Below are 19,366 nucleotides of genomic sequence, written 5' to 3'. Positions count from 1 at the left end.
GACCGTGACTGACTTCATTGTTTCAACCAGCTGTTCCAAAACGGCATTGTTCTTAATCCTATTCATTTGTTTCGACAACATGCCTAAAAATATTCACACCTATTTATTGTTCATCGGTGATAAGATGTCAGACAGGCAATGAAACTGCTTTTGTTCTGGCGGCGACCTCTGTCAATACTCTTTCTGAATACGTCTGTGTTTCGTAAGTTTTAGACAATGAGCTTTTATCACCGTAAAATTGTTAAACTGAGCATTGAAGAATAATTTATCTTTCGAAAACAAATAATTTCTTGATTTAAAAAAAAAATCATGCCGTTTTCCCATGGAAATCAAAGGCAAAAGATCGCACTACATTATCGGTAAATCTCTTCCGTGTTGCATTCACCATGAGGTCGCTGAACTGTCATTAACATATTTAAATGAGCTATGTAATTTAGACACGTGGGCACCATCCAGCATTTTGATTGGTTAATTAGCGACTTGACCTATCCGGTCAATAATACGTCACATGAGCATTCAAAAACATGGCAGATATCGTATCGGCTGTTTATATGTGACTGAAATCATTCGCTTACGCTTACGCTTACTAAGTTGAATTTTACTTGCATTTTATAACAATTCAACGAATTTATTTTTCGTGCGTTATTGTAATCACTACTAAATAATAATCACCAATATCAACACTTCGAAAACAAGTAAGTTATTCACTTGTGACCCGCAGCATGGCCGGATCGAGCTACCGTTATGTGATCATTTGCTACTAAGCAGTGCATTCGTGTTTTTATTTGAAACTTCTGTTAGAATATACTTTTCGTTACCAAGAAAATTAAAAAAATAAATGCATATTACATTAAAAATACTGAGTATTTTTTGTATCATGCGAAATTTTTTTTTGATTGACTAATTTTTCAACATTTCGTAACGCCTATTTTAGAACCAAAATAAGGCCTTTCACTCTTCCCCGACGCCTATTCAAGAGATTGTATGGTCTATTGTTTGTTTTGTGCATGTGTTGTGGACAAAAAATGACCACGCCCATTTAGTGATTGCAATATGTACGTAATAGAAACCGCACCCCGAACTTGAGCTTTTGATCCCAATTTTTAAATTGATACATTGTAATATAAACCGCGGTTTATAATAGGACTTTAACGGTAGGTCCATGTGATGTTAATACATGCCTTTACATGGTTTAGAATAGGAACATATGGCAGTTCAGTGAAGCATATGTAAAGACTGTTTTGTATACATGGTATACTGTTCAAGATGGCGTCCAAATCACAAAATTTCAGCTGAATTTAAAATGCTGCAGTCGCTGTGCTGCGTTATGTTGGTTATGCGACCAATAGTGAACCATACGTAAAATTTCAAACAAGCGCTGCACGATAACTATAGTGCTTTGAATACCGACTGAATGTTATGTTTTGAAGAGTAATCCAGGTGTCTATGTTTGACAGTGATATATGTATCTATATATTACATATGAGAGAATTAAATCAGATTCATTACCTTGTCAAGTTCTTTTTCACCAATGCCTAATATTGACCCAATTCTTGTTTTAACATCTGTGAATACCTCTCCCTGCAAGCAGCAAGATTAACATAACATTAAAAACTGAATCCTGAGTAAACTGCAAACACAGTGGAACATCATTTTCCATTCTCTCTTCAATAAACTCAATTTTCTCATTTCTATTTGTTGTTTGGCTTAGACAGGATTAATTGTGATAATGATCATCTAGAGATAAGATAAGATAACTGATATAAATAACCAACCTGTTTTATCCTGAGTAGAAACGGAACACCAAATGTGGCAAAGACTTCTTTCTGGAAATGAGCAACACAAACTAACATTTCCTCTTCTTTAACTTTTAACTGGTCATCGGGAATTTCCTGTCATAGTTCCAAATAAGAATAGGTTAGTTATTTGTTATGTGGAATGGAGCAGGATTTATGAAGTTGATTAAGTGGGATGTGTGTGGGTGGAGAATGTGGGTTGGATGGTGAAAGTGGGTTGTGTGGAGAATGTGGGCGTGGGTTGGGTGGAGAATGTGGGTTGGATGGCGAAAGTGGGTTGTGTGGAGAATGTGGGTTAGATAGTGAAAGTGGGTTGTGTGGAGAATGTGGGCGTGGGTTGGGTGGAGAATGTGGGTGGGTGGAGAAGGTGGATGGGTAATGTGGGTTGGATGGTGAAAGTGGGTTGTGTGGAGAATGTGTTTAGAAGTATGTTGAATGAAGAATGCGAGTCGGGTGGAGAATGTGGGTGGAGAAGGAGTTGGATGGGGAATGTGGGTTGGATGGAGAATGTGGTTTGGATGGTGAATGTGGGTTGGATGGAGAATGTGGGTTGAATGGAGAATGTGGGTTGGATGAAGAATGTGGGTTGGATGGAGAATGTGGGTTGGATGGAGAATGTGGGTAGGATGGAGAATGTGGATTGGATGGAGAATGTAGGTTGGATGGAGAATGTAGGTTGGATGGAGAATGTGGGTTGAATAGAGAATGTGGGTTGGATGGAGAATGTGGGTTGATGGAGAAAATGGGTTGGATAAAGAAAGTGGGTTGAATAAAGAAAGTGGATTGGATGGAGAATATGGGTTGGATGGAGAATATTGGTTGGATGGAGATTGTAGGTTGGATGGAGATTGTAGGTTGGATGGAGATTGTAGGTTGGATGGAGAATATGGGTTGGATAGAGAATATGGGTTGGATGGAGAATGTAGGTTGAATGGAGAATGTGGGTTGAAAAGAGAATGTGCTTTGGATAGAGAAACAGGGCTGGATAAAGAAAGTGGGTTGGACGGTAAATTTCTCCCAACATCCCAGCTAGCGAATAGAGAATGTGGGTTGGATGAAGAATGTGGGTTGGACCGAGAATGTGGGTTGGATGGAGAATGTAGGTTGGATGGAGAATGTAGGTTGGATGGAGAATGTAGGTTAGATGGAGAATGTAGGTTGGATGGAGAATGTAGGTTGGATGGAGAATGTGGGTTAAATAGAGAATGTGGGTTGGATAGAGACTGTGGGTTGGATAAAGAAAGTGGGTTGGATAGGGAATTTCTCCCAACATCCCAGCTAGTGAGTATTTTCAATACCTCTATTCTGTAGGTCTTGCTATTGCCAGATGGGTTAAGACAATCTAAAAATACATCATCTTTCTGGATTTGATAGATCTTATTACCGATGACTTCTAGCAACCTGTTAAAAAGAGATCACATACAATTTAAATCTGACATATCATACCAATTATTTTCATGCAGTCAGGTTCCATTTAATGATAAATACAAAAAATCATTTGTGTTTTTAGCAAAATTTAATTGAAAGCCCACTCAATACTGAGCAACTTTGCCAAAAATCAAATATGAAAGTTACAGTGTTTGCATGGTATACTCATCAACATAAAAGTGTGCAAAATCATGTACTAACATTTTGGTAGGAAAATTTATGGTGTTCAATAGATTAATTTATTCAGCAAAGGTTTCTATGTCAACCAATTAAGTGATACTTTAACCATTCCAGCAGTTAAGTCAGAGATTTTGTCCTAATGACCTTCCTTTAGCTTTCATAGGGAATACCATACATTGACAATTAACCTGCTACAGCAATCCACATACTTACATCAACCACCTTTCGAAGGTAAAAGATTACTATTTTTAATAAATATCATTGATTAGGTAAAAACACACACCTGAGCCTGCCAGTGCCATTATCAGCCAAAGTAATATGTTTTCTTGCTTCTGACAACAAGCCAACAACGCTGTCACCTTTGTCAGGGTAAAGCATGAGCTCCTGGATGGATGAGTGGAACAATAAACATGTCAAAAAATGTAACATAACTAGTATTTATTTTTTATTCAGCTGCATATAGAACAACAATGCAGCATACATACATGCAATAATGCATAAACATTGACAGCTGAGAGAATACAGGATGCAGAGACATTGACAGCTGAGAGAATACAGGATGCATAGACATTGACAGCTGAGAAAATACAGGATGCAGAAACATTGACAGCTGGGAGAATACAGGATGCAGAGACATTGACAGCTGGGAGAATACAGGATGCAGAGACATTGACAGCTGGGAGAATACAGGATGCAGAGACATTGACAGCTGGGAGAATACAGGATGCAGAGGCATTGACAGCTGGGAGAATACAGGATGCAGAGACATTGACAGCTGGGAGAATACAGGATACAGAGACATTGACAGCTGGGAGAATACAGGATGTAGAGACATTGACAGCTGTGAGAATACAGGATGCAGAGACATTGACAGCTGAGAGAATACAGGATGCAGAGACATTGACAGCTGAGAGAATACAGGATGCAGAGACATTGACAGCTGAGAAAATACAGGATTCAGAGACCTTGACAGCTGAGAGAATACAGGAAGCAGAGACATTGACAGCTGGGAGAATACAGGATGCAGAGACATTGACAGCTGGGAGAATACAGGATGCAGAGACATTGACAGCTGGGAGAATACAGGATGCAGAGACATTGACAGCTGAGAGAATACAGGATGCAGAGACATTGACAGCTGGGAGAATACAGGATGCAGAGACATTAACAGCTGGGAGAATACAGGATGCAGAGACATTGACAGCTGGGAGAATACAGGAGGCATAAACATTGACAGCTGAGAGAATACAGGATGTAGAGACATTGACAGCTGAGACAATACAGGATGCATAGACATTGACAGCTGAGAGAATACAGGATGCAGAGACATTGACAGCTGGGAGAATACAGGATGCAGAGACATTGACAGCTGGGAGAATACAGGATGCAGAGACATTGACAGCTGGGAGAATACAGGATGCAGAGACATTGACAGCTGGGAGAATACAGGATGCAGAGGCATTGACAGCTGGGAGAATACAGGATGCAGAGACATTGACAGCTGGGAGAATACAGGATACAGAGACATTGACAGCTGGGAGAATACAGGATGTAGAGACATTGACAGCTGTGAGAATACAGGATGCAGAGACATTGACAGCTGAGAGAATACAGGATGCAGAGACATTGACAGCTGGGAGAATACAGGATGCAGAGACATTGACAGCTGGGAGAATACAGGATACAGAGACATTGACAGCTGGGAGAATACAGGATGCAGAGACATTGACAGCTGGGAGAATACAGGATACAGAGACATTGACAGCTGGGAGAATACAGGATGCAGAGACATTGACAGCTGGGAGAATACAGGATGCAGAGACATTGACAGCTGGGAGAATACAGGATACAGAGACATTGACAGCTGGGAGAATACAGGATGCAGAGACATTGACAGCTGAGAGAATACAGGATGCAGAGACATTGACAGCTGGGAGAATACAGGAGGCAGAGACATTGACAGCTGGGAGAATACAGGATGCAGAGACATTGACAGCTGAGAGAATACAGGATACAGAGACATTGACAGCTGGGAGAATACAGGATGCAGAGACATTGACAGCTGAGAGAATACAGGATGCAGAGACATTGACAGCTGAGAGAATACAGAATGCAGAGACATTGACAGCTGAGAAAATACAGGATTCAGAGACATTGACAGCTGAGAGAATACAGGATGCAGAGACATTGACAGCTGAGAGAATACAGGAAGCAGAGACATTGACAGCTGAGAGAATACAGGATGCAGAGACATTGACAGCTGAGAGAATACAGGATGTAGAGACATTGACAGCTGTGAGAATACAGGATGCAGAGACATTGACAGCTGGGAGAATACAGGATGCAGAGACATTGACAGCTGGGAGAATACAGGAGGCAGAGACATTGACAGCTGGGAGAATACAGGATGCAGAGACATTGACAGCTGAGAGAATACAGGATACAGAGACATTGACAGCTGGGAGAATACAGGATGCAGAGACATTGACAGCTGAGAGAATACAGGATGCAGAGACATTGACAGCTGAGAGAATACAGAATGCAGAGACATTGACAGCTGAGAAAATACAAGATTCAGAGACATTGACAGCTGAGAGAATACAGGATGCAGAGACATTGACAGCTGTGAGAATACAGGATGTAGAGACATTGACAGCTGTGAGAATACAGGATGCAGAGACATTGACAGCTGGGAGAATACAGGATGCAGAGACATTGACAGCTGGGAGAATACAGGATGCAGAGACATTGACAGCTGAGAGAATACGAATGAGACAGTTGTGTAGAAGACTCACCTCCTCTTTCAGTTTATGATTTACCCAGACACATTTAAATGGTTTTTTGTTTTCCAACTCATTTATACGAATACTCAGCTGAAAAATAAACACATCACATTAGTACAGTGCTCTCGGCAATTGTGCACATACAATGATCACCCATTGGTGCAGTGCTCTCGGCAATCCTTTTATGGTATGCATACAATGATCACATTGGTGCAGTGCTCTCGACAATCATTTTATGGTACGTATACAATGATCGCATTGGTGCAGTGCTCTCGGCAATCGTTTTATGGTACGCATACAAAATTCAAATTGATCACATGATACGCATACAATTTGATTCAACACTGGTTAATTTAATAGAGAGAAAAGGCATTGGTTAACAGAAACATAGATGTTATAGGTGTGGTTTCAGCTGACAGAAATATGCATATTTGCATTTATTCTCCAGTTCAAGATGATATGTAGATGAAAAGGCAATACCTGCTGATAATAAAGTTTCTTAGGTTGCCTATGTTTAAAACCAGACAGTAAATCCCTCAGTGTGCCATCATATGTACATCGCAGTGCAGTCCCAGGACCATCCCGGTACCTGACGAGAAATGAATGGAGCATGTCAACAGTTTAAACATCCTAGCAAATTCACCCTGACAAGGTACAAATGTAGTCTGATTATGACTTTTCAAAACAATTAATCATTTACAAAAATTTATATCCATCAGCTACAGTACAAAAGCCTGGTCTGTGAATTCAGTTTGGAAATGTATACTAGTATTTTATGCTGGTGAAATAATAGAATTTCTTACCCTTGATTCTTAAAAAACTGTAGAAGCATTGGATCAGTATTCAACTTTGTTGCTACCGCCTTTGCAACCTAGAAAGAATCAAAAATAAATTAGAAAACACTCCCACCTTCACTCCCGGCAATTACGAAATTATTTTGCAAGAGCTTGAATGAATAAATTTCACTTTAAAAAACTTAATTTGTCGCGGTGTGTCTGTTTCGAAAGTACATGTTGTTTTTACAGCAAGTCTCAGAAATATTGGGGCAGCCAATTTGCAAACTCGCTAGTGAATTGGCTAACTGCTTGGGTTTTGACTAAACGGTTGACTTTCGAATCTCACTGGCGCAGTCTTGTGGTCACGCCCACTTTGGGTGAATCTATATAACAGTAGGGACCCTGGTAGGGACGGTCGTCATACTTTAGTTGGATGGCGATTTCGCTTTCAAATATACCAGGGAAAGTGTTCTGTGTTCGTCGTGTAATGAAGTGATGTCGAATTTTATTAGCGGTTGGCTTAATGTTACCCCAACGAATCGTTTTGTAGGAATCTGTTTCTCAACATGTCTCTTTATTTAGTTTCAATCAGTGTTCAAGATGTCTACCCCCATATATATAGTAAATATCGATGGATTAATCGCTTATCATATTATTACTTGTACGTCAGCTGACTGTGGCTATTCTCAGACTTACCAGGAAAACTACTTATACATTATTACGCCTCGCAAAGCACATCATTCAGGGGAATCCAAACATGTACCTGGCTACGTATGTAAAAGCAGTCCATGTCCCCTAATGCAATATAGGCTCGCCCAAAGTGGACGCGACCACAAGTCGGCGCCAGCGAGATTCAAAAGCCAACTGTTTAGTCAAAACCCAAGCAGCCAATTCGCTAGCGAGTTTGCAAATTGGCTGCCCCAACATTTAATAAGATTTAAAGTTAGAGATTGCATTAATTGCATCGACCATGCATCAATTTCACGGTAATCGTTGCCACAACACGTCAAGCATACACGCTTCCCTTAAATTTCATTTTGTTGTGTCTCTTGGTGAATACTAGACTAAATTCAAAGACACTGTGGTGACCGCCAGGACATCACAAATCAGTGGGACCGTCAAAATTAAAACTCAACTTGAAGCTAAGAATATTTCACTTGATAACTACACATAACTGTCATAACTCACATACATGATTAACAGATAGGTTTGTGATGTTAGATCTTTTTAATTACCTTGCCTCTACCTCTTTAACAAGTTGAGGCCATCCACTATTATAGGCCCAGGGTGTTTTTACCGGGCGTCGATGACATTTATTAAAATATGAGTGTAAAAAGTGTATAATTACATAAAAATCATGATTAGTACAGTAGTTTGGTTTGTGAAACCTGGTCATTGGACACCATTTCACTTTCCTGAATAATTGTGTCCATTGAGACTATCCAACAGACCCCACCCATTTTTACAACGTAAATTCAGACGGTATAAAAATAAAATATTACATTTCGGCCATATCAAGGTCAAGGGGTTATATTGCGTGCATATAATTATAACAGCTACAAACAGAACATGCTGAAATTTTAGTTTGAAACTCACTTTTAATCGCCCCAAATTGAAAAAAAATATAAATATGAATCAATGTGTACGTGAGCACTACATGCAGTTTTGCATGGTTGGAAATAAACCGTAAACAATCAGTTTATAGATAGATAAAAATGCGAAGATGTTTGGCAATATAAATACTGTACTAGATTTGTTGTAGTTTATGATACACAATTAATCTCCCTTTGAAGCAGATCATTAAATAATTTACTCGTATTTGGAGAAATGAGGCGCAGCTGATTTAAGCTGATGTGAAGCTGGTGCAGAGTGATGGCAATGCCGCATTGTAGTACAGCTGGTTTTAGTTTACACGAAACTGAAACAATAATGTAGCAAAACGAAGCCAAGGCCTATATGACATCTGCTCAGATTAGATCAAATTAGCATAGATTAAATAAAATGGCATCAATAAATAACTCTTTAAATCTCACCATAAAATAATTCATCCTCTGCGACAGCGTCAGAGTGAAACCATTATCATTGGGTAAATTCTTATCACAAAACGTCACTTCAACTCTGTGATAAAGATCACGAAAATAATCCTTTGCTGTCGGTAATTCACTTTGTTCATTCTCCACATCATCTCTGAAAATGGAAGAAAAATTACAATTTAACAAACAGTCTCTAGTAACAAATCAGACTTTATTATTTTATTTAATGCAGACTTTATGATGTTACATAATTTAGCAGTATAACAGACAATATTTTACTGTTGTGACACAGACATGTCATTTTTATCTTAGCAAACACACATAGTTTGCTAATCTTAGTGAGTGACGGTTGAACCTTATCACTGGCATGCTGTTTTTCCAATCAAAATATAATCTGTAATTCTTTCCAAGTTACTTTTGATTCAGAGCAGACAGAAGTTAAAAATGTTTTCGTCATGAATGTCAACTTTTGTTTCCATTCTAGGGAGATCTAAACATCTTTATCATCTGCCTTTTGCAGTCAAATGCAGTCAAGATTGTCTAATAATGTTCTTGATTCATCTTAAATAAACTTTGAAATATAACATTTCACTAGGTTTAATAGATAACACTACAAGTGGAGTAATACTTAAAGTAAAGTGGAGGGTTACAAATTATTGTAATAAATGTGAATTCACTGACGTAATTATATTTGTTTTACCACCACCCCCCTATTTTTCCTATTGACAGTACAGCTATGAAAGGTTTTAATAATTTGTACCTTTGGAAAACAATAATATCTCCATCCATTAACTCATCCAGTGCTTTATCCAATGGTAAATCATAATCTTGTATCTTCTCTGTTAGGTTGGGCTTCACTTCCTGTTGCAAGAGAAACAAAAGTATTCCTCATGAAAATATATACCAAGATTTGTTAAATAACATACCATGAAGAACAAAACCAGTAGTATACACAGAGTAGAGTTCCTTTCAAAATCAGGAAAGTGCACAAGACGAAGGTTTGGTAAAACATACTGAACACGTGTAAGGGTTTCTCAGATTGAACTATCGTGAAAAGCATGTATTTAAGTGCTTGGTGCTCAGCAAATTAGCTTTCACAAGAGATCCCTACACAGTAAGGTAGTGTAAGAAAAGAGTTTGGCAGGACACAGCAATAATTTAGACTCACCTCAAAAAGGAGTAGATCAGTGCCAATAGGGAATCCACCCCTCTCACACAAAACAGGCAAAAGCTCATCTACAGATATAAAGATAACATTATGTGTGAACAACAAGAAGCCATAACATAACAATAATTTTTATTATTAGCCGGTATACGTCTGTCACCGTAACACCATAAGTTACAACGTGCCATAATTTTGCAGTATTTTATGGGGTATTTTCAAATATGGAATGATTATAAATGCGTGTAAGCGTCCTTTAATAATAAAAACAAACATGGCTGCCACCAGGGTTTGACTAGACTCCACACAAAGAAGTTCGCTGATTCTATTCTAAACTTTTTGGATTTCGGCATTCCCATGATATATCCTTTGAAGGAAAAGATGTATAATAATACGGTTATTACGAGGATACGTCAAAGTATGCACTCAGACAGTATGCAGTCGCATCAACCTCCACTGCACTGCACGTCGGCAAATACTCCCGCTGTACTGTCTTCGAGCATACTTTGAGGTATCCTCGTAATAACCTTATATTAATTTCTGATATTTCCCAGAGAAGGTAAAAACATATTGAGAAGATTCAATTCATGTCAAGTAACTTACTGCCATCATAAGCAAATACAGTGGACCCATAAACAATTTATGAAATGTTACATAAAGTTGTTTAGGTTTAATGGGGGAAATACATCCTGACTTGGAGCTTTGATTTATTTTTCAGATGTTTACATTGGGATAAGTTTTTATTAAATACCTCTTGTTTTTATTAAATTTTAAAATTGGACTTTTATTTAGATATTCTTGATAATTGACATTCCATTAATTCACAATTAAGACATCATATTAGGTTGGTGATGACTGCTTTAAAAAATTATGTGAAATATACTCACAAACTTTAGTATTGATGGGTAGATAAATATGACCACAGTATGAGACACTTTTGGTCTTTGCATCATAGAGCTTCAAGAATAATAACACATCGGCTGAAAAACCAACATACAGCTAGCAGTGATTGGCAGTAGATAACATTTTTTCAGACATCCATTAAAACAGAAAACATAGAGTGAGGCAAGTCTTACCATAATCATATAACTTTCTAAATGGTTTTGATTTTGCTTGCAAATCATATATTTTGTCAGTAAAAATGAAGTTGTTTTCTTTGAAACAAACTTACTGTCTTTATCAAAAGCTGGTAAAGCATCAGCACCCGACTCTGCATCAACCGTCTCTAAAAACACTGTGTATGGACTATCGCCCTCTGCTAAATCATACATCTGTGGAATAATCAGAAAAGATTACATCGCTAATGCTACAAATATTATTCGTACATGCCACAACCAACATGGGTTGATCATAATATTCAATTTGGGGGATATTGAGTCTGTATGGGATGTATTTAATTATTCAAGTTATTAAAAATGACGAAGTCCCTGTTTTATTTTTTTAATATAATCTTGTATGAGCTAAACACCAGACATACCAAAGAAAAGAGTAGACTACTTTCATGCAATTGCAAAAAAAAGCAAATGTCTAATTGTGTCAATTGGAGTTGGCGTAGTTAGTATGATGGCAGATTACTGGGGGACACAAGTAGTGGTATTACAGTTATGCTGATGATATGACGGCTACTACAAGACATCCATGTCTCTATTGTCTACTATCTGTGCAAATTATGTGACAGACAAAGTTACTAGGGTCACTTTAATTGTGTGGTTTTTGTGTATTGAAATTTGTTTTGAACAAGATCAGTCAAGGCATGTGAAGGATACAACCCTGCAACTGAATTTGTTGAAACAAGTATTGACAATGTTAAGTCCCTGTTGTTTATTTAATACCAAATTCCATCAGTGATCTAAAAATGTGCATATACATTTGGCTACATAATGCTGTGATGCTATCAGTCATTGCTGGCAATGTAATGTAATTGGCTGAGCATATTTGCATCACTAATAATGTTAGGTGCAACCAAAATAAAGTAGGTAGAATCATTGTACTAATTTGAACACAATCATGCAAGCCATCTCAGAAAAAAAGATGTTAAAATGACTTGAAACTGTAACCCAGTATGTATGATCCTGATACAAAGCTCTGTTCATGTGATTGACCCTGGCATGTTCGCGATAAATGTGCGAATACACAGGTAAAATAGTTCTCTATTTACATGTAAACGGAAACAAGTTATGTTTATTTGTCATCATTGTCTGAATAATGATCAGAACGAGAAGCATCCAGTTTAAAAATCATCGCTATTTTTTTCATACAATAATACATGCAGATTTCATTTTATTCATTTTCTAAAAAATAAATGATTATTTATAAGTTTCCCCTCAAACAACTTCTCTACCGATACTAATTGGGATGTCTTTATTTCTTGGCAGAAATCTGTTGTATTTTTTATTCTGAAATATATAACATACCGTCTTATGGATGTCTGTATCCATATCCAGCATAGCAGGCCTGTATGTTGTGTTCGTCCTCTGTGAAACTGGCCATGGTCTTATTTGATCTAACGAGTATCCCATTGCTTGTGCCATCATCTCCAAAAAGTCAAACAACAACGATGTTTTCAGAACTTTGAAACTCCTAGAAAAGAACATTGCATACCGGTAAATATTGATTCCTAAGAAAGTCTTAATGATGGCAATAATAACAACTTCATACACTAAGAAGATTAATGTCCTTGACAAAGAAACTCTTTTATTTAGAACTACTAACACTGCACACTGAGTACATGTAAGTATTTGTATGACCTACACAATATATTTTCCTATCAAAACTACTAACACTGCACACTAAGTACATGTAAGTGTTTGTATGACCTACACAATATATTTTCCTATCAAAACTACTAACACTGCACACTGAGTACATGTAAGTATTTGTATGACCTACACAATATATTTTCCTATCAGAACTACTAACACTGCACACTGAGTACATGTAAGTGTTTGTATGACCTACACAATATATTTTCCTATCAGAACTACTAACACTGCACACTGAGTACATGTAAGTGTTTGTATGACCTACACAATATATTTTCCTATCAGAACTACTAACACTGCACACTGAGTACATGTAAGTATTTGTATGACCTACACAATATATTTTCCTATCAAAACTACTAACACTGCACACTGAGTACATGTAAGTATTTGTATGACCTACACAATATATTTTCCTATCAGAACTACTAACACTGCACACTGAGTACATGTATGTGTTTGTATGACCTACACAATATATTTTCCTATCAAAACTACTAACACTGCACACTGAGTACATGTAAGTGTTTGTATGACCTACACAATATATTTTCCTATCAAAACTACTAACACTGCACACTGAGTACATGTAAGTGTTTGTATGACCTACACAATATATTTTCCTATCAGAACTACTAACACTGCACACTGAGTACATGTAAGTGTTTGTATGACCTACACAATATATTTTCCTATCAGAACTACTAACACTGCACACTGAGTACATGTAAGTGTGTGTATGACCTACACAATGTATTTTCCTATCAGAACTACTAACACTGCACACTGAGTACATGTATGTGTTTGTATGACCTACACAATGTATTTTCCTATCAGAACTACTAACACTGCACACTGAGTACATGTATGTGTTTGTATGACTTACTTAAGGTAGAGATGCAGTTTACCTGACAGTATTTTAATTAGTTAATTAGGAAACCAAGATGACCTCCCTTGTCCACAAAACTATATATTTTAGGAAAGCTTATTGCATGAATTTTTTTTATGGACACTGTAAATTGAAATATGCACAAAAATGTGATTTTTTGACATAAGTGATTTAAAAAAAATTAGCTTCTAAACCATGCTTCTGTTTCCTGTCAAAATTGGTTTATGGGTACATCTGTTTACTATGAAGAAAGCGCCGTCTTGAAAACTGTCTACCAGTTGTCAATTTTGCAGGGCAGCAGCTCAAATTTCACTTCACTTCACCCAGGCTAGTTGTCTGTACGATTGTTGTAACACTGTTCAACCAAAACCAATGCCCTGACAGCGTTTTGAAGATAAACACATTGTCAACCATTTGTGAAAATTTCAAAACAAAAGGTCAAAGCGTCTAGGAGCTATTTTTTTTTAAAGTGCACGAAAAAGAAGTTGAGATAATTGCTAATTTGCATAACAATTCACTCAGTAAGAAGTTTGCTAATGCTCATAATTAATTAAAATGGCTCTAACAGTTCCAAATTTGAATGTATTATCGTTTTGTTAAAAGTTAAATATAGTTGCATAATATGGAGATCCCGTCATTTTTTTTCACCATGTTTCTTTTTTTATTATTTATGTACAGCCTTGCTAAATCTTGCTAAGATAATGTTTGCACCTGTTATCTATATTTTAAAAATCGTTTTTTGAGTATGTTCCACTATTCACAATTCTACAAAATTTTAACAGTCTATAGCCAAGACTGTTTGGATAATAAAAAGCAAAAAAAAAAAATTTCACTCCCAAGTGCCCACAAACCTGCATCTCTACCTTAATATATTTTCCTTTCAGAACTCCTAACAGTGCACATATTTTGTACAATTATTGAAATGAACCAATAATAATAATGCACTTCATTGCTGCCAATCACGATCCCTTTTTTTCCTGACAATCAGGCCCTTTGACAGCGGTTGTCATGATTACAAACGCCTGACATATCTCAATAAATGTGCAGTTTTTAGCTATAAGTAGTTAAAGTTATAGTATCTGTTAATCTTATTTGAATTCTTTATAACATATCTAGTAAATTCAGCCATCAACTGAAATAATTAGTTATGGCAAATTATGCAGGTCTCTTTGCAGCTAATTTATTTTTCATCTGGATAACTTGATATCCCATCATGCAATGTGATTTTTGAATACTGACAACATAAAAAATTGTTATATCAATTTCTACATACCAAATTGTCAAGTGTATTGAAAAACAAAAAGTTTAAAATAAATGTGATAAAACAGCAACTAATGGTCTCATGCCACGAATCAACCAATGGCCGCTCAATTTAAATGCCTTGCAAGAACCAATTAAATTTTTTAAACATTTTTTTTCTCAGGTGCTCCCTGTTTGAGGGATGTGATCACCTGGGTCAAAGGTGAGACCAACATGTGGTCTTTTGTTTACTACTTAGCGACTGTGTACCTGTGAGTTTATTCTGTGTGTATTTGGATGTTCTAATCTTGGTGTTTTTCCAGTGATTTCTCTAGGTGCAATCTAAATACAGTAGGTGTGTCTTGTTTACCTGAGATTTGCAAGAGTTTGAGCTGGCCAACATGTTAGTTTTTTTCAAGTGGTTGATTACTGGCATGTTGATTTCCCATTTTTGAGCCATGTTTTCAACTTTGTTCATCATTTTCATATATAGCAATCTCGTCATATGTTAACATTGTCGTCTATGGAGTTTCAATTAGTGGTATGAGCCCTAATAGTACTAAGTATTTTTTAGTTGAGAGAGAGACCATGTCATTCAGAAAATATCGCCCTCTAATGATAAAATGATAATCCTTGTCAGCCGATAGAGGGCACAAGCACGACATCCCTAATTACCTGAACTTGACTTTATCAGCATCAAATAAATCGTTTCCTTGATGTGAACAATATTGGTCTTCAGTGATGACATTGACAGTCATATACAGATGTGCTTCACTTCTCTCTTTCCGCCTCTGGGCCTCTTGCCTCCTAATGAAAGAATAAAACACGTTAGTATGATATGATAATCATTTGTTTTTGAATCACAAATTAATTTAAAAACGAGATAAATAGCGAGTTGTGCTAAGGTGAGCCCATGGGCGCACCAAACAATTTCCACCGGTCACAAAATCAACCATAATTTTGTTGTTGTTCTTGTCAACAGTTAATCAGTGACATGGATAAAAATTACAACCAATCTTTCACCTGCAGAAAGGCAGGCTGGAGCTAATATATGGGATACATACACCAAAATAAGAGTTAAAGCAATTCAAGTGTGCTTGTCCACAGTATTAATTAACACAGCTGAGGCGCGGAGAAAAACAATTACCGTATTACCCCGGGCACGCGCCCCTCCCTGGGCAAGCGCCCACCCCGCTGTTTTCACAAAAGTTACATGTTGGGGACATCCTTGATTAAACGCCCAGGGTGATTTTTAGCCAAGAACGGGGTCAACAATAAAGTTTTATTTGTCAAAAACTAACGCGTTTAATTTATTTAATAGTGTGTTTGTTACGGTAGTTCTCTTTTTGGAGTGTGTGGTGGCCCTGAAAAGGGTCGTTTTGTTTGTGTTTTTACGTAAAAACTCATTGGAACTTAACGACGTAAGATGAACCACGCAGCATGTTGGCGCACACGTTTTGCTTTCTCTTCATTCACGATGAATTCAATATTACAATAATCCATACCTTGATGAGTGGTTTGAAGCACTTAGCTTTGGTTTCAAAACGTAGCACTTCGCTGACTGTGAATCCATAACGGAAGAGCATCGCCAGGCGATGGACGCGGGGCTTTTTGGCAACGACCGCAAACGTATCCGTGTCCAGCCATTGCTTGGCCACGTAGAGGTCAAAATACGCGTTCTATTTTTACGCGTTAAGTTTGGCTCTTCCGTTTCACCCCCTCCGGAAGTTTCTACTTTCGCAGCCTAATCGCAGGTTTTTCAAAAAACGTCGAAAAAACACAAGAATTAGTAGAAATGTTCCTGTTTTGGGCGGATTATTGATAGAGAATAATTTCTTTATTACAAAAATGCTAAAAAACCCGTGAGTTTTTGCCTTAGTTATTTTTTTATTGGCGAAAAACTGAACTCGGCAAATTTGGTTGCACAACCTCCCTTTATCATGTACACCCAGCGACACCGATGCCAGCTAGCACTTTTGAGACATCACGTCGTAAACTTGCTACTTTCTTTCCATCCTTCATCACAGCTATGGCATTACGGTCATGTGGATTATTTTTCTGTCGTTGAAGAAAAACATTTTGCCGACCTCAAGTCCATTACGATAACCATAATGAGGCATGCCGACGATGGGAACTTGTTGCATCATAATTTTGTCGTGTGTGTGGGTGCGTGAATAAATCATGTTAATGAGGTCGACCAGAGTTTATTTTCAGTCTGTTTTTTATGTATCGCCATTTGGATATATTTATGTATTCACAATAGTTTGTAAACATTTCACATCAGTAATAACAGGTTTTTTTGTTTCATAACCCTTTCTGCTATTCTTCAGTAATTACGATGCGATGTATTAATACGTGCGTGAACAAAATTATGCTAATGAGGTCATCGCCATCTTGGATTACAAGCGGTAGTTTTTCCCGGCCGTTTCGACTTGCACTGACCACGGTTACTAAGAAAGTAACCGTGCAGTGATTACAATACCTACCATACTTTGTAGCCAATTTCAGTGAGTAATACAACTTCATTCGCTGACATAAAACAATTTTTATTCTTGAAATTTGACCCTGTGTCTTAGTGTTCCCATAGTTCTTGACCGAGTGCTCACATTTATTGAAACCTCGCATAAATCAAGAAATAAGTATGTGTACAAAGTGTACTCTGACCAGAGTAATGCTACCTTTTTTTTTAATTTGTCGTCGGAAAACAAAAAGAGGTATTTTTCTATGTAACACTTACTTTTCTTCTTGAAGCCTTTCTCTCAGCTGATCAATGATATCATAATCACTGACTGGTTGTAGGATATCCTCTGAAATAATGAGAGTCACATACGAGTCGCATATTAGGAAAGTAATATATTAGTGTCAATGCAAATGTATAAAGTCAGTATGTTTTGTTTTGTTTTTTCTAAATCAATTTACAACTACAAAATTGATATTCATTAACAACAAAGATCCAGTTCTGGGATAATGAAAATGATCATAAAATGAATGCATATGCACATGTGTGACATGTTTGAGATATGCCTCCAGAACTGCATTCATTAAAACTTGAATCAGATCATGAAATAGAGCATATGTATTCAAAGACGCATGATGTATGTGCAAAGTTTCAGGTGGTTGCACCAATGTCAGATAGAAAATTTTGACAGGTGGTTGCACCAATGTCAGATAGAAAATCTTGACAGGTGGTTGCACCAATGTCAGATAGAAAATCTTGACAGGTGGTTGCACCAATGTCAGATAGAATATCTTGACAGGTGGTTGCACCAATGTCAGATGGAAAATCTTGACAGGTGGTTGCACCAATGTCAGATAGAAAATCTTGACAGGTGGTTGCACCAATGTCAGATAGAAAATCTTGACAGGCGGTTGAACCAATGTCAGATAGAAAATCTTGACAGGTGGTTGCACCAATGTCAGATAGAAAATCTTGACAGGTGGTTGCACCAATGTCAGATAGAAAATCTTGACAGGTGGTTGCACCAATGTCAGATAGAAAATCTTGACAGGTGGTTGCACCAATGTCAGATAGAAAATCTTGACAGGCGGTTGAACCAATGTCAAATAGAAAATCTTGACAGGTGGTTGCACCAATGTCAGATAGAAAATCTTGACAGGTGGTTGCACCAATGTCAGATAGAATATCTTGACAGGTAGTTGCACCAATGTCAGATAGAAAATCTTGACAGGTGGTTGAACCAATATCAGATGGAAAATCTTGACAGGTGGTTGCACCAATATCAGATAGAACATCTTGACAGGTGGTTGCACCAATATCAGATAGAACATCTTGACAGGTGGTTGAACCAATATCAGATAGAATATCTTGACAGGTGGTTGAACCAATATCAGATGGAAAATCTTGACAGGTGGTTGAACCAATATCAGATGGAAAATCTTGACAGGTGGTTGCACCAATATCAGATAGAACATCTTGACAGGCGGTTGCACCAATATCAGATGGAAAATCTTGACAGGTGGTTGCACCAATATCAGATGGAAAATCTTGACAGGTGGTTGCACCAATGTCAGATAGAAAATCTTGACAGGTGGTTGCACCAATGTCAGATAGAATATCTTGACAGGTAGTTGCACCAATATCAGATGGAAAATCTTGACAGGTGGTTACACCAATATCAGATAGAATATCTTGACAGGTGGTTGCACCAATATCAGATGGAAAATCTTGACAGGTGGTTGCACCAATGTCAGATAGAAAATCTTGACAGGTGGTTGCACCAATGTCAGATAGAAAATCTTGACAGGTAGTTGCACCAATGTCAAATAGAAAATCTTGACAGGTGGTTGCACCAATGTC

The 19,366-nt window shown here is 37.5% G+C and overlaps 1 protein-coding gene across 1 annotated transcript in view; it reads right to left on the bottom strand.

The window, feature by feature from the left end:
• The window catches only part of LOC100375813 (ubiquitin C-terminal hydrolase 7-like), a 45,001-nt gene that overhangs the window by 6,508 nt on the left and 19,127 nt on the right, over positions 1-19,366 (bottom strand). The window contains exons 16-30 of the mRNA XM_085502155.1: positions 17,786-17,855; positions 15,724-15,855; positions 12,573-12,738; positions 11,330-11,429; positions 11,046-11,138; positions 10,165-10,232; positions 9,757-9,857; positions 8,997-9,150; positions 6,991-7,058; positions 6,668-6,776; positions 6,200-6,277; positions 3,688-3,788; positions 3,095-3,197; positions 1,776-1,892; positions 1,510-1,581 (exon numbers count right to left, since the gene is read on the bottom strand). Coding sequence (XP_085358281.1) covers positions 1,510-1,581; positions 1,776-1,892; positions 3,095-3,197; positions 3,688-3,788; positions 6,200-6,277; positions 6,668-6,776; positions 6,991-7,058; positions 8,997-9,150; positions 9,757-9,857; positions 10,165-10,232; positions 11,046-11,138; positions 11,330-11,429; positions 12,573-12,738; positions 15,724-15,855; positions 17,786-17,855 — 1,532 coding nt within the window. The remainder of the gene's footprint in view (positions 1-1,509; positions 1,582-1,775; positions 1,893-3,094; positions 3,198-3,687; positions 3,789-6,199; positions 6,278-6,667; positions 6,777-6,990; positions 7,059-8,996; positions 9,151-9,756; positions 9,858-10,164; positions 10,233-11,045; positions 11,139-11,329; positions 11,430-12,572; positions 12,739-15,723; positions 15,856-17,785; positions 17,856-19,366) is intronic.

Source organism: Saccoglossus kowalevskii, chromosome 8, assembly GCF_978046115.1.
Source record: "Saccoglossus kowalevskii chromosome 8, keSacKowa6.1, whole genome shotgun sequence".
NCBI classification, from domain to species: Eukaryota; Metazoa; Hemichordata; class Enteropneusta; family Harrimaniidae; genus Saccoglossus; species Saccoglossus kowalevskii.
Note: the sequence above shows the minus strand (reverse complement) of the source record. Positions and strands in the feature narration are given on the sequence as shown.